This window comes from Lissotriton vulgaris, chromosome 6, assembly GCF_964263255.1.
Source record: "Lissotriton vulgaris chromosome 6, aLisVul1.2, whole genome shotgun sequence".
NCBI lineage: Eukaryota > Metazoa > Chordata > Amphibia > Caudata > Salamandridae > Lissotriton > Lissotriton vulgaris.
In genome coordinates, this window is record NC_141694.1 from 1,258,936,484 (window position 1) to 1,258,950,741 (window position 14,258).

Genomic DNA, 14,258 nt, shown 5'->3' on the forward strand with positions numbered 1-14,258 from the left:
GTATATTTTACTAGGATCCATCTCTTTCCATTGGCTATGAACTTGTCCACTCCCTTACATCCTAACAAGGTGAACATGCATCATTGCCGTTATTTCTCTTTAAACATATTTGCGTGTATTATTTGTCTGCCAGAAAAATACTTCATGCAGTCTATTTATACTCATGAAATGTCATTAGGCAAATGAGCCAAATACACTGCTCTGACACTGGAGATCTTTAAAACCTTTAAACCCTTAAGGGTGCCGTGGCTAAAGATACTTTTACAGCTTAATAATATTGTCATCTCCTACTTTTTTTTTTTTTAAATTTGTTTTTATTACAGAATTATCAACACAATTATCGATACAATACGACCATCCTCACCACCCCAGTATAAAGCGTTATGCATTCTCCAGGTTGTACACGGCCCATCAGCCCACATCCCGGAGGCCGGGCGGTACAGCAACAAGTACCTATACCAGATCGTCTTGAGTGTTACATAATAGATGTTGGTCATCAGCCCATTGTAGTATCTGCTTTTTGCCCCTCAACAACTCCCCCTTCCTTCCCCTGTCACTCCTAGACAGGAACGTACTTCCCTTGCCGGCACCGCTCAGGCCCACTGGGTCTATGTAGTCGGTCTCCGCTAATAACTCCCCAAGTGGCCACCTGGTGGCCCTACTAACCAGCGACTCCTGAGGGTCCCTGCAGCGTGCCCGCAACCTCCTCCCTCGGGTACTAACTGCTTTACTTGTTGTCGGTGTTTGGGCCATTCCTATCTGGGTGATTATAACAACTCCCCTATACCCCTCCCTCCCCCCTGCTGCAACTGATGCGGGTTATAACTGTGGGTTGCGGACAGAATGGTCCGCTATTGATAGGGAATACATCTACACACCCCTGGTTTCATGGAAGTCCATGCGCAAGAAGCCTCTCATCCTCATCCTCCGTCAAGTAGTCGTACAACGCCTGCACAATCATCTCCCAAGCTCTGGCCATCTCCAGGCTCTTCTCATTACCCGTACTGGTGGCTTGTCACATTCTCAGCCCACTTTCACACCTAGACCATTTCAACAGCTCGTTCGTCCACCTCCTAATAGAAGGGCCCTCCTTGGACCAGCGCCATGTTATCTCTCTCTGGGCCAGCATAAGCCCTAGATCGAGAAACTTGCTTGTAATTTTCGTCTTTGCCGTGTGGGGAAACCAAAGTAGCAGGCAAGCCGCCATGTCAAACTCCACCTCCCTATCCGTGATCGCGTTCAGAAGCTCACCCACCTCCAGCCAGTATGTACCCAACCTCGGGCAGCTCCACAGCATATGATCTAGCTCAACCCCGGGTGCATTGCACCTCGGGCATGCCGCCTCCTGCACCCTAAAATGCCGCCTAAGTTTCCCTGGGGTCAAGTAGGCTCTGTGCAGTATGAAAAAATGCACCTGCTGAAACCTGGCGTTCCTACTACCCTTCCATGTGCGCTCCAGTATGTGGCCCCAGACCGTGTCCGGAATAGGCTTGCCTATGCTGTCCTCCCACTTGGCCTTTAGCGTCGTAAGTGGTGCTAGCCCCTCATTCAGCATCCGCAAGTGGAGGCAAGTAACCGCCTTGATCGTGCCCGCCGCCATCACCACATATTGGCATGCCATGGTCGTTTCCGGCTCCATCAAACCTACCTTCCAGGGTTTTTGCATCGCCGCAGAGATAGCCGCGTGTAAGAGATAACCCCCATCCGGGAGCCCGAATTGTTCCTGCAGCACCACGAACGGGGCCAGGTGCCCTTCCACAAACAGATCTCCAATCACTTGGAGGCCCAGCTCTTCCCATTCCAATAGCGGAGACCAGTTCCCCCCGTGTGGCAACGCCGCCAACATCCCTAGGGGGATCTCCGGAGCATAAGGTCTTGTGATCTGAGCCCTCTTCAAGCTCCTATGCCAACATAGCCGGAGGGTTTTCTCCTCCATGGTGAGCTCTCTTATGTCCAATTTCTGTTGCATGATTATATAGGACAGGATGTGCCTCTGGATGCCCCTTCCCCAAGCCTGGTCCGGGCCTCTGAATTCCAGTGCAACGTTCTGTGTCAGAACCTGGAGCTGGGCCGCCAGGTAATATAATTCGAAGTCGGGCACCGCCATCCCTCCCGCGATTTTGGGTCTGGTCAAATTGTGCAACGCCACCCTGCTTCTGCCATGTCCCCAAAGGAAGTCAATGATCATTGATCTCAGATCTTTAAAGATCCACTGAGGGATCCAGATGGGTAAGGTTCTAAAATAGTATAGCAGTCTCGGCAGGGCCACCATTTTTAATAATGCCACTCGGCCCTGCACCGATAAAGGGAGAGAGGCCCAGAAGGACATACATCCCCGCAGTCCCCTTATGCATCGGCCTATGTTACCCTCTAGGAGACTCCCGGCATCATGGTAGATCCTGACTCCCAGGTACGTGAAGCACGTGTCTTCCCAGACCACGTCCACTGCCAGAGGGGGATATTGCACATCCGTTCGTAACGGGAAAACACACGTTTTAGCCCTGTTCACCCTAAGTCCAGGCAGTCTGCCAAAGGATAAAAGCATTTCCATGGCTCCCTCAAGAGCCTCACCTGTGTCCTCCAAATACAGCAACAAATCATCCGCATATAACAAGATATGATGGGTATCTTCGTTATATCTAACACTGTTAAAGGAAGCCCCCGTTCTAGCCTGCGCCGCCAGTGGTTCCATTGCAAGAGTGAGCAGAAGGGGCGATAACGAACATCCCTGCCTTGTCCCTCTGCGTACCGGATACGCGGGTGACACTAGCGACCCCAATCTCACTCTAGCAGTGGCAGCAGAATATAGAACCCTGGTCCACCGCCCGAAGCCTCCTCCTAGTCCGAATTTCACTAGCACCTCGTCCAGGTAGCACCACTCAAGGCTGTCGAAGGCCTTCTCAATGTCTACCGACAGTACAGCCGAGGCCTGATCTGAGCCTAAGGCGTCGTGCAAAATGCGGAGCAGCCGGCGGGTATTATTAGCTGTGTTCCTGGTAGGGATAAACCCCGCCTGATCGTCGTGCACCAACGAGGTCATGTGAGGTAACAACCTGGTGGCCAGGATACGACTCAAGATTTTGTAGTCTACCGTCAACATGGAGAGGGGTCTATACGATGTCACATCTAGTTCATCTCTACCGGGCTTCAGCAGTGGCACCACTAGTGCCTCCCTCATGGAGCTCGGGAGGCGACCCAGGGTCACAGCTTCCGAGTACACTGTCATCAGCCTGGGCGCCAACTCATCAGCAAATCTCATGTAGAATTCAATCGGGAGGCCATCCACCCCCGGTGTCTTGTTCCTGGCCATCTGTTTGATCGCCCCCCGTATCTCCTCTAGAGTGATTGGTCCGCCTAATGTCTTTGCTGTTTCTGCTTCTAACACCGGAAGCTGCACCGAGTCTAAGAAGTCTCCCATTGCGGCCGGCACTGCCTCCATCTCCGTATCATAGAGGCTAGTATAGTACACCTGAAATCGCGTCAGTATTGCCGTCTGTGAGTGGACCACCTCCCCCGACTCAGTTCTAATGCCCATGATCGGGCTGCCTCTAGGTTCCGGGTTAGCAAGCTTCGCAAGCAGTGTGCCCACTTTATCCCTCTCCGCGTGCACCTTAGTAAGATACAGTTTATAATCATAACATCTCAGTCGCTCTGTCTCTTTTGCCACCAGTTCTTTCGCTTCAAACAAGCGATCCTGCAGGTCCGGTCTCTCAGGCCTGCGCCGTTCAAGCTCTCGCAGCACACATTCCGCCTTCTCCAGGTCCGCCAAGACAGTCGTCCTCACATTCGAAAAGTTGCCCATACAGGCCCCTCTCACCACCACTTTCATTGCATCCCACTCCACCGACCTCGTGGTGGCTGACCCTTCGTTCTTTTCGAAATAAAGCGCCACGCCCTGTTGGATCCTGTCGCTAAACACTGAGTCCTCAAGGGTAGTCGGCCTCAGCCTCCACGTCGGGACCGCTGACCTCGCCATCTGCCATCGAATCGCTATCAATAAGGGATTGTGGTCTGAGATGGTCCTAGCCAGATAGTCAGTGTGCGATACCATGGCAGCCAGGTGGCCACTACATAGGATGGAGTCAATTCTAACGTGTAGTGCGTGCAGTGCCGAGAAAAAGGAGTAATCTCTAACATTGGGATGCTGTACCCTCCACACGTCTAACAGGCCCCACCTCTCCTGCCAATCCTTCCTGTGTGCTGCCAGCCTACGTACAGGGGAATCGGCCAGCGGCGGGTGCGATCTATCCCATGTAACATCCGTAATGGAATTAAAATCCCCCCCTATTATGATGGGGCCTGTCAGGAAGTGGGCCAGCGAGCCCGTGAGAGTATCAAAATATCTGGCCTGATCAACATTGGGGGCGTAAGCACTACATAGGACCACCTCCCTGCCACATAGCCTCCCTTCCACCACCACAAACCTACCCTCTGGATCCACAAATTGACTCGTGACTTGGAACGGGACCCCTGCTCTGACCCATATCAACACCCCTCTCGCGAACGCCGAGTATGAAGTGCCAAACACCTGTCCACACCATCTCTTCTGCAAAGCCCCACATTCAGGTTTGGTTAAGTGAGTTTCCTGCAACATTGCTATTTGGATGCCTCTCCTCACCAGATAAGCGTGCACCTTGTATCTCTTAGAAATGGTCCTGAGCCCACGAACATTCCATGTGAGGCACTTTAAATCAGGTAACGACCCCATCGCATCCATCCCACCCCATTTCAATAGGAGGACAATTCTCCCCGCACCAATGCAGCAGTACCCCACCCCCAGAACATCCCAGCAAACATCCCCAACCCCACTCCCCAGGACAGGACCTAACAACACAACTGTAGCCCCCATCCAAACCTGCAACAACACGCACTGTTCACTATCCTGTGGTAGTCACCACAGAAAGCCTTAAGGGCAACGGGGGTGTATCTCAGCGCCGACCCGGGGCACGCCCAGCCCGCGCCCCCAGCCCCCGATCCCATATAATAGTCACAACAGAGTACCTGCCATTCGCCAAGCATCAAGAATGGTCCGTATCAATACAGAGCCGATGTCGCGCCCCAACACTATTCATTAAACAGACCATCTGCGGTTTGTGGTGTGACCTTCGGCCCTACTATGCTGTCCACCTCCGAAAGTTCTCCTCCAGATTTTCTCTCTCCGTCATCCGATTCCGAGTCCACCGACAACTTCTCCTGCTGTGACCCCGTGATGATCGCCGTGGCCGCTAACGCCCCCTTACGATCCGCTGCCAGCAAATCTTCTCTCATCGCTTTCTTAAGTTTATTGCGTGTGCGGATGTGCTGAGACTTGCGAACCTGGGTCGGCCTCTGTTTCTCCCCACGTCCTCTGTTCTGGCGGTCCAGCTCAGCTCGGTATAGCTCCAGCCAGGACCACGCTTCATCAGGAGTCTGGAAAAATTGGGTCGAGCCATCAAGGATCACTCTCAGTCGAGCCGGAAAGAGCAGTGAGTACTGTATCCCTTCTTCTCTTAGCTCCTTCTTCACTGCCAGGAAAGACGCCCTGCTCCTCTGGACTTCCTGGGTGTAGTCCGGGAAGACCGTTACCGAGCTATTGTCCACCTGGAAGGGTCCTGTAGCCTGCGCCCTTTGTATCAGTAGGTCGCGATCTTTGGAGTGCAGGAGCCTGATCACCATCGGTCTAGGGGGCCGACCCTGCATGGGTGGGCGGGCAGGGACCCTGTGCGCTCTCTCAATCGAAAAGAATGGAGACAGGCCATCCGGGGCAACCACTGACTTGAACCAGTGTTCCATATATGCCACTGCATCTTCCCCCTCGACTTTTTCCGGAAGGCCCACTACCCTTACGTTGTTCCGGTGGTTGCGGCTTTCGGAATCCTCCGCCCTTTTCTCCAGCGTCGCCAGTCGAGTTAGTATGTCGGACAGTTTACGCTCTGCAGTGACCACCGCTGGTTTCAGCTCCTGGAGCAGCTGCTCATTCCCCTTCACCCTATCAGAAAGTTTAGCATGGTCCGCTTTCAGCAAGCCCAGTCCCGTGGCTACCTGCGCAATGTCCTGATGCAGGGACTCTTTGGTCGCTGTGATCGCTTCCAAGATGTTATCCAGACGTGCATTCAACCTGCGTTCTTGAGCCGACGTGCCCGGGCTCTCTTGGAGAGTGCTATCCATATCCGGCATTGTTGCCTGGTCCTCCTTCCGCTCTGCTGCGGCTGCGCCCCCGGTGGCTGCCATCCCGAGCTCCCCGTGCAATGTCCCAGTAGTGCCTCTCGATGGTTTACGTGGGTGTATCGCTCAGTCGTCGGGCAGCGGCGCCACTCGCGCTCCACGAACGCTCACTTTCCGATTGTCAGGCAGTGGCCACCCATTTTGGATTGTAGTCTGCCCGTGCCTGAGGGGTTCCGTGTTTTTGTCCAGTATGGCCGACTTCCGTCTGTTCCCTCTGGGAGCGGGTCACCCAGCTCTGCTTGTTCACGAGGGCCCCCCGCGGCTCAACACCGGTCCGTCGCGGGGCTAACCCTCTCGCCAATCCTCGGTAGGTGTGAGGTTTTCGCTCCCCAATTATTAGCTCGGCGGTAGGGTGCCAGGCGGGGTAAAGAAATGCAATGACTCCAGTTGATCAGAAATGCGTCCGCTCCAACCAGCCCTTCAGGCAGTGCAGGGGCTCCCAGCTTCCCAGCGCCGCGGCCGCCGGTGACACCCAGGCTTGTCCTGTGTTTTGTGCTTTTGAACCGTAGCCTCACTTTGACGGCTGCCGATTACCCCAGTCCGGTGCAGGAGCTAGGTGCCCTCCGCGCCGCAGCTCTCTAGCCCTTCCAGGAGTTGGCTGCACCCCGGGGTTCCGCGCCTGTCCACTCTCGCCTGTCGTGCCTCACCTTCAGGCGTTTCAGCGCTCTCCTTAGCTCCCAGCGTCTGGGCGCCGCCTCGGTCTCCCGCTGCGCCGAGCCGCAGAGCTGCCCCACCGCCTCAGAGCCTTCAATGTCCGCGATGGGGGGATGGGCTCCCCGATTGCAGGGCCGTTCCGCCACAGAGAACCCTCGCGCCTTCCTCCGCTGTCGGCCGCTGGCTGCTTCCTAAGGGCGGGCTCCCTCTCCGCGGGTCCCGGTAGGCAGCAGCTCCCCCCTTACCGCAGACACAGAGCGCCGCTGCCCTCCGATCCATCTTCACTCGTCCGGGGAGCCGCCATCTTAGGTCCTTGTCCCTGGAACTCTGAGAGTCGCGGCGACGGCCCCCTGCACCCCCGTGGGCCAGCCGCTCGTTCAACAGAGCGTGCTTTGGTCAGTCCGGCATGGCACGCAGAAGTTCGGGGGGTTCACCGGCGTAGAGGCGAGGGATCACAGGATTAATATGGGATCAGGCTCGGAGCTGTAGGCTCACGCCGCCATCCCAGTCTGCGCCCAACCACGCCCCCTGTCATCTCCTACTTCACATGATTTACTAGAAACTAGGTTGCTTACAACAAACTCTGTGTGTTTGATGAGAGTCTTTCATTGTGGTCATAGAAGGGGAGTTTGATGTGGAAAGTGAAAATGGACCTTAAAGTATGTTTTGCCTAATGCAATTTTTATCTTTACAGCAGCCACAGTGGTTCCCCACCGACACAATAATGAGCGAGAGCCGAAGCCTCCTACCTTATTCTGGAGAAAGGGTAAGACGGGGCAGCAAAGGCCACCATGTGTTTGAGCATTTCCTTCACCATGTGTTTGAGCATTTCCTGTGCCTCAGAACATCTTTTGGTTTCTATGAATGTGTAGTCGACAAAACCAGTCATTTCTTGCCACCTGTCTCTCTGTATAACTAACTACACAATCTGCTCTATCATACATTGTCTTATCTTACTGCCTACTGAAGTTTGTTAACTTCAAATGAATGCTGTTTCATCAAGGTTAATAAAGGATTCTAATGGATTCTTTAAATAGATGACTATTTACAAAGTACATTTCTCAAGACAGCGTAGTTTATGCAGTACTACCATATACTCATAGCCAAATGTATAAGGAAGATTGTATGTGAATCACTGCTGTTTCTTTCGTATTTGATTCCAACATTACCAGCTGAACTCGCCATTCACACTCTCAATATAAAAGACACCGCAATCTTCTAGATAAATTATAAATTCCAAGCAAACCTTTGAAACTGTTTATCTCATCACCACCAGAAAGCAAGCTTTCTCTTAATGAAGTAGACCTAGACCCAGACTGATGGCTTGTACAAACTTCAACTGTGCAAAAGTAAATAGGACTTTCCCTGGCTTTGTAAATGCATATTTAATGGCAGCACACATCTTAATGTCATTCGCAAGTAGAAATATGGTGTCCTTTACAAATATTTTACAAACAAATCTATGAGAATTATGATGCCTTTTATGATACAAGATTTGGAATACAACTTTTTCAGAAATATCTGCAGTTAATTCGATGCCCTCTGCCAGAGCCACCAAACTCTTTCCTCACTCTTACCATGATCTACTGACTTCATTTTAATCTTTGTACTCCTTAATGATAAGACCAGGACATGGTATTGACAGACCAGAAATGTGTCGCAGACTAGATTGGTAGGAAGGTCGAGAATCAAGATTGCATTGTTGAAGCTGAGCACCCAAAGCTGCCATAATAAATGGAACCACTCTGCCAGAGTAACTTTTAATGCATGATAAATATTCTTTGGTACATAAGAAGCCTCCTCCAGCTCTGCTGACTTAGGCCCAGTCACTCAAGGAGCTTGTGGAATCCTGCAAGCTTCATAAGCTGTCGCTGGCCTACCAAGGTCTTAGAGGAATGCTAGAGACATCTTAGGGAAAAAAACACATGCGCACACCATGCAATGTGTATCTAGTCTGTAGTCTTTTGAAACACTTAGATTATCATATTCAGAAGACTATAGTGACTGTTGCAGCTTCACACATTCTGAATACACATTCAGGTGCAAGAAAACACCTGACATGATATTCACTGAGCTTCGACTCATCAAAACCTGCAAAACTAAAAAGGTTTATGTGGACTTCATTATTGCCCAGGGGAGTTTCCCAAAGATGAATTTTGAACAGAGGGATACATAACCCAAACGAAAGGGCCATACTGAGTGAATAGTTGGCTAGCTTCTGTACCCACATGTACGCAGGCATGTATAAATATATTTCAAAATATATCTATATATAAATGTATATATTATATATACATATATGTATGTGTATGTGTGTGTGTATAACTTGATGATATACACATGATACATATATATTCAAGCATGTTTTTGTTATAAAATGGTAGGACAATATTAATAATTTTACCTCCTCAAATACAAAGTTGTGGGCAGAGCAGGAACGTGAGCCTCATTAGTGGAGGTTAGAGTTGGCCTTAATCTTTGCTGAAATCATTTTTGGATTCTTTACAGCTTCCTGTACGCCTTTCTAGACACTGCATGGGACAGAGGAGTTTTCCATTGATTCTGAGCATCCCACATCATATTGCTGGAAGAGTATGCGTAAGTGAAAAAGTATTTTAATGGAGGAATAGGAGCCAGGTATTTAGGTATTTCAGTTGCCCTCCATGCATGTTCTCTAACATTGGATCTACTATAAATGTTATTTTCCACATCCTGTTCTCAATCTATAACTAACCTGACCAGCCTCTAAGCAAAGCTGTTCCTAGCATTTCTCACCAACCAATAATACCTCTAAAATTTGGACCATCGTCTTAGTATCTCCACTTTTTGCGCTGTCATTAAGCTCACTTCACTATTCCACTATGCTTCTTTTCTGGCAAATTCTTTCCCCTTTCCTCTTCTTTCCCCTTATGGCTGGATTAGACGTCACTCTTCTTTTAGCTTCCCCATTCGATTCTCTGGCACTTCCTCCCTCACCTACCAAACCTACAAATAAAGTGTAGATAAGTTCAATAGGCATAGATCTTCATACACATTGGATATTTGTTGGCTCGCCAGTTTTAACCACAACCATATTTCTACATTTACATGCACTTGCTTGTCATACAATTTATGAGATTGCATCCAGTAGATAAAATCAACTTCTTAAACGTGGGCGCTGCTAAACACTTTGATGAGGGTTTTTCTTTATGGGCATGGTGTTGTGTAGATAATGGAAGTGGGCCTTGGAGATCGTTTTGCCTCATTCGTTTTTTTACCACTTCAGCAGCCACGCTGGCCCACCACAGAGGCAATGATGAGGCAGAATAACAGCTTGGTACTTTACTCTGGCGAAGGGGAAGTGAGACAGTATTTCAAAGGCCACCATGTTTTTGTGTATTTTCTTTTTCCTAGTACATTTTATCCAGTTGGCTTCTAGCAATGGTGGATGGTCTAAAAAGCCAATCTCATCCCTTGCCCTTGGCCCCCATCTAAAGTAAAACTGTACAACCTCTTCTTTACAGCATCCTAATCTTATTGTCCTCAGGGTTTTGAAATGACTGTTTCTGAAGGTTTATAAATGGCAAATAAATGCTGTTTTTGCAAAGACTAATAAAGGTCACCAATCAATTATTTACTTGAATGAATATTTACGATGCACAATTTGCAAGGCAGTCTGGCTCTCATCCTTTCTTTCACTCTTCCAAATTATCTCACACTCCCTTCACATCCCTTTTCTGCACCTTCACTGAGTAAACATATTTATGTAATCACCAAGACTTTTCAAGGTAAGCTTGCAACTATTCTGCCATTGATACAGAGATTATATTTATTTTTACTTGCTTGATCTGCACAACGTGTATATCCACACCACCATTTACAAGTGCCTAAGACATCTGACTGTTGTACTGTTCACAATCCAGTACCCTCTTTTTCTGTGACAGCACTTTTGACATAACAGAGACACCATGTTTTCCAGTCCAATTGCGAGTGGCAATCCAATTTCAGGCACAAACATTTTTTGATGTTTGCAGAGCACTTGCCCCCACCCCACCCTTTTTGACGTCAAAGGAACCCCTCTATAACCTAGTGGGCCATATTCAATGTTACCTTTGATGTATTTTTTATTTTACATATTTACTTTGGGGTAATAAACTTGAAAATATTGATTTCAAACAGACAAATGTTTATTGACAATAGTAAGTAAAATATTGGATTATCCTATTTAGTTGCCTCCAGTGAAAGAAAAAGTTGTGCTTGATTATGTTGAATATGGAATTTTAGAAAAAAACACTTGGCCATATTATCAAGGACGGCGTTAAAATTATCGCCGGTTTAGCGGCAGAAAACTGGCACTAAAACGGCAATAAAGGGCTTGATATTGTGCCCTGGAGAATTCCAATAGAAGTCCAGGTTCACACCATAACATGGACTTCTATTGGAATTCTCAAGGGCATATTATCAAGCCCATTATCGTCGCTTTAGCAGCAGTTTTCTGCCGCTAAACCGGCGATTATTTTTAATGTCCTCCTTGATAATATGCCCCAGAGTCTGTTAATAAACACATTCTTCTTGTACGAGTAAGGGATTGTCCAAGCTGTTCTCTCAAATGGTCAGCTACCAATGACATTTATTGGATTTAGAATATTTAAGTTTTTCAACTCGCCTCTTAACTTTTTTCCCCTTTACAGAACTGTACACATTTTGGCATGGTGGAAGGTATCTTGTCCAATTTGTTGCAGGGTCCAAGGTCTTGGAGAAATCTGAGAAAGCCTTTTCAATGGAGCATTTGACTAAACCATAACTACATAATGGTGATTGCATTGTGTGCTATTCATGCTCACTTATCTTGGGACACATTTTTCAAACAACTTTTGTTCCAGTAACCTTGCAGTACTTTCTACCTGAAACATAATATTTGGCTTGATTGTTCAACAACATAGTCATTTTCATATCATCTGCAGCAGTGCCCCAAACTATAGACATTTGTGTTGGATACAAGAAGCTTCTAAGATTTCTGTTTTACTTTGAACTTTATGTTGGCCGTTTTAAATGTTCCTGTCCCTAGTGACACCACACATAAGGGGACACATGGAATGCCTTGTTTGTCCCGGTAATATCCATACCCTCTGGGATACTCTGACCACATGGCAAATCCTGGAAACTCATAGTCCTACCTTTAACATCTACAGAATAGACATCTTAACAAACATAAGGTAGAAATACTTAAGAACATACTAAAGAACACGTTTAGCCAATCCCTCTCAGCCACATACTGGTTTCATTTTCTATGGCAGACCAATCAGACCATGGCACTTCTCAATTTGTCAATAATTCCCAGCAATCTCTAAGGACTCTCGTTATGCCAGAGATTTACACCATCACAGATGCCCAAAACATGCCAGGATTTATTGTCACAGGGCTGTTATGTTACTAGGGGGTAGACCACAAGTTGGCGAGAAATATTACCAATATTGGAGGGCAGTATTTTACCAAGGGTGGCAATGTGAATTCTCTAATGGACGTAACAGGTTTGCCAAGAATCATCAACACAAGTGTTATGTTATGTTATGTTAAAAAAATGTGTTACCGCGCACGGACACCAATTGGTTTCATGGCGCTCATGACAAAGTGGAGGTACAGAGCAGTCGGGTGTGGACAGAGGGATTAATCATAAGCTAACTGAAAAAGATAGGTTTTAAGAGATTTACGGAAGGTGATATAGTCAGGAGGGAGCAGGATTGAGAGAGGGAGGGAAATCCAGGTAAAAGGAGCAAGGAAAGAAAAACAAGAACCACCATGTTTTTTGCGTTTGAACCTGGGGGTGATTAAGAGGTTGTGCGCAGAAGACCTAAGATGCCTCGAGAGGATGTGGCGTTTGAGACTAAGGGAGGTGAAGGCAGGGGCGAGAGCAAAAAGAGACTTAAAAGCAGTACAGCCCATTTTGAAAATACAGCTACCGGAAGCCAATGCAATCTCTTCAACAGGGGCATGACATGTTGGTGCTTTGGCTGTTGGAAAACCAATCTGGCCGCCTGGTTTTGTACCAGCTGGAGCTGATGGAGATGGTAAGCAGGAATCCCCACATACAAGCAGTTGGCATAGTCAATGCGAGAGGTGACAAGGGCCATAATGACAAGTATGAGAGCCTCTGTGGATAAGAACCTTCGGATTTTGCAAATTCTGCGTAGGTGGTAAAAGCAGGCCGAGGTAACGGTGTTGATTTGAGGTCTCATCGAAAGGTCACTGGAAATGATGACACCAAGGCTCTTCACGGACTTGACTGGGCAAGGTGGAGGGCCAAGAGCTTGGGGCCAAAAGCTGGAGCTCCAAGGATTTGAGGACCCTCCTGTTAAGACCAACTCTGTCTGTGCCTTCGACAGATTGATTCCCCCCCCCCCATGCTATAAATGCCAGCTCTAGAAACACTTTTTTAACCATTTGCTGTTCAGGCAGCATGTTTCTTTCATCTACCAGTGTTAAAAAATGCAAATGTAAATAGGCTGGATTAATTTGCAAAAAATAAAAACTCACATTAATACAGAAGCATGCACACTCACACACAAGCACACATTAAAGTGCAATGAAATCCAGAAGGAAAACAAGTAGAAAACATATAACTCCTGTTTTTTAACTAAAATTCCTACTAATTCTCCAGTTGTGGCCGTCTTTCTCCAACAACATAGCATCGCCCTACTGACATAGAAAGTGCATTTGTCTTTTGAAGTTTCTTAAACTGTTCAGCACCGCATTTGAATTGCTGAAATCTACTCTGCAGAGTAGGGTCTTGTAAAAGGCTGACAAAAATTGGTCCAATAAACTATAAAGAAATACGCAAAACCCTTCCCTCCAGCATTCCTTGCATCTCTCTGAATGATACGAGGCATGTACCAAAATACTTGAATCTACCTCAGTGGATTGGTTGATCTCATGGGTCAAAAGAAAGATTTGACCAGGAGTAATACCAGATCACTTTCTCCATAGACGTATTGGTCTATTTGAACTGACTTTAATGGCTTCTCAATCTAATACATACTGAAAGCTCCATTAAATATTCTTAAGGATAACAGTAATTTTATGGGGGGTTCAGATACATGCCAGTGTATAGGGGAGAGATGGAACCTCTGAATGCTGCAGAACTGCAGGAATGGCTGCAAAGTGATAACACTGTGCCCGCTGCATGTTTTGCCACTTGTAGCTTCAGTGAGAACTCCCTTGAAGGGTCTTCTATTAAGTGCAAAGGTCAACATAGGTGTGTCATCTCTAGGTGGAATAGGATTCTCTTCTAATGTTAAGTTCTATTCAAAGCGAGTGAATATTTAAAGATTACTGATGCCAATAGCATTCCAGGTAAACGCTATTTCATCTGCTATTCCACACACTGTCTTAAAGACTACTTTAGTGATTATGTAGCCACTTCT

The 14,258-nt window shown here is 47.7% G+C and overlaps 1 protein-coding gene across 1 annotated transcript in view; it reads left to right on the forward strand.

Annotated features, from left to right (window-relative positions):
- The window catches only part of LOC147708725 (uncharacterized), a 249,884-nt gene that overhangs the window by 201,631 nt on the left and 33,995 nt on the right, over positions 1 to 14,258 (forward strand). Inside the window, exons 16-18 of the mRNA XM_086925771.1 lie at positions 7,553 to 7,624; positions 9,367 to 9,456; positions 10,124 to 10,198. Coding sequence (XP_086781897.1) covers positions 7,553 to 7,624; positions 9,367 to 9,456; positions 10,124 to 10,198 — 237 coding nt within the window. The remainder of the gene's footprint in view (positions 1 to 7,552; positions 7,625 to 9,366; positions 9,457 to 10,123; positions 10,199 to 14,258) is intronic.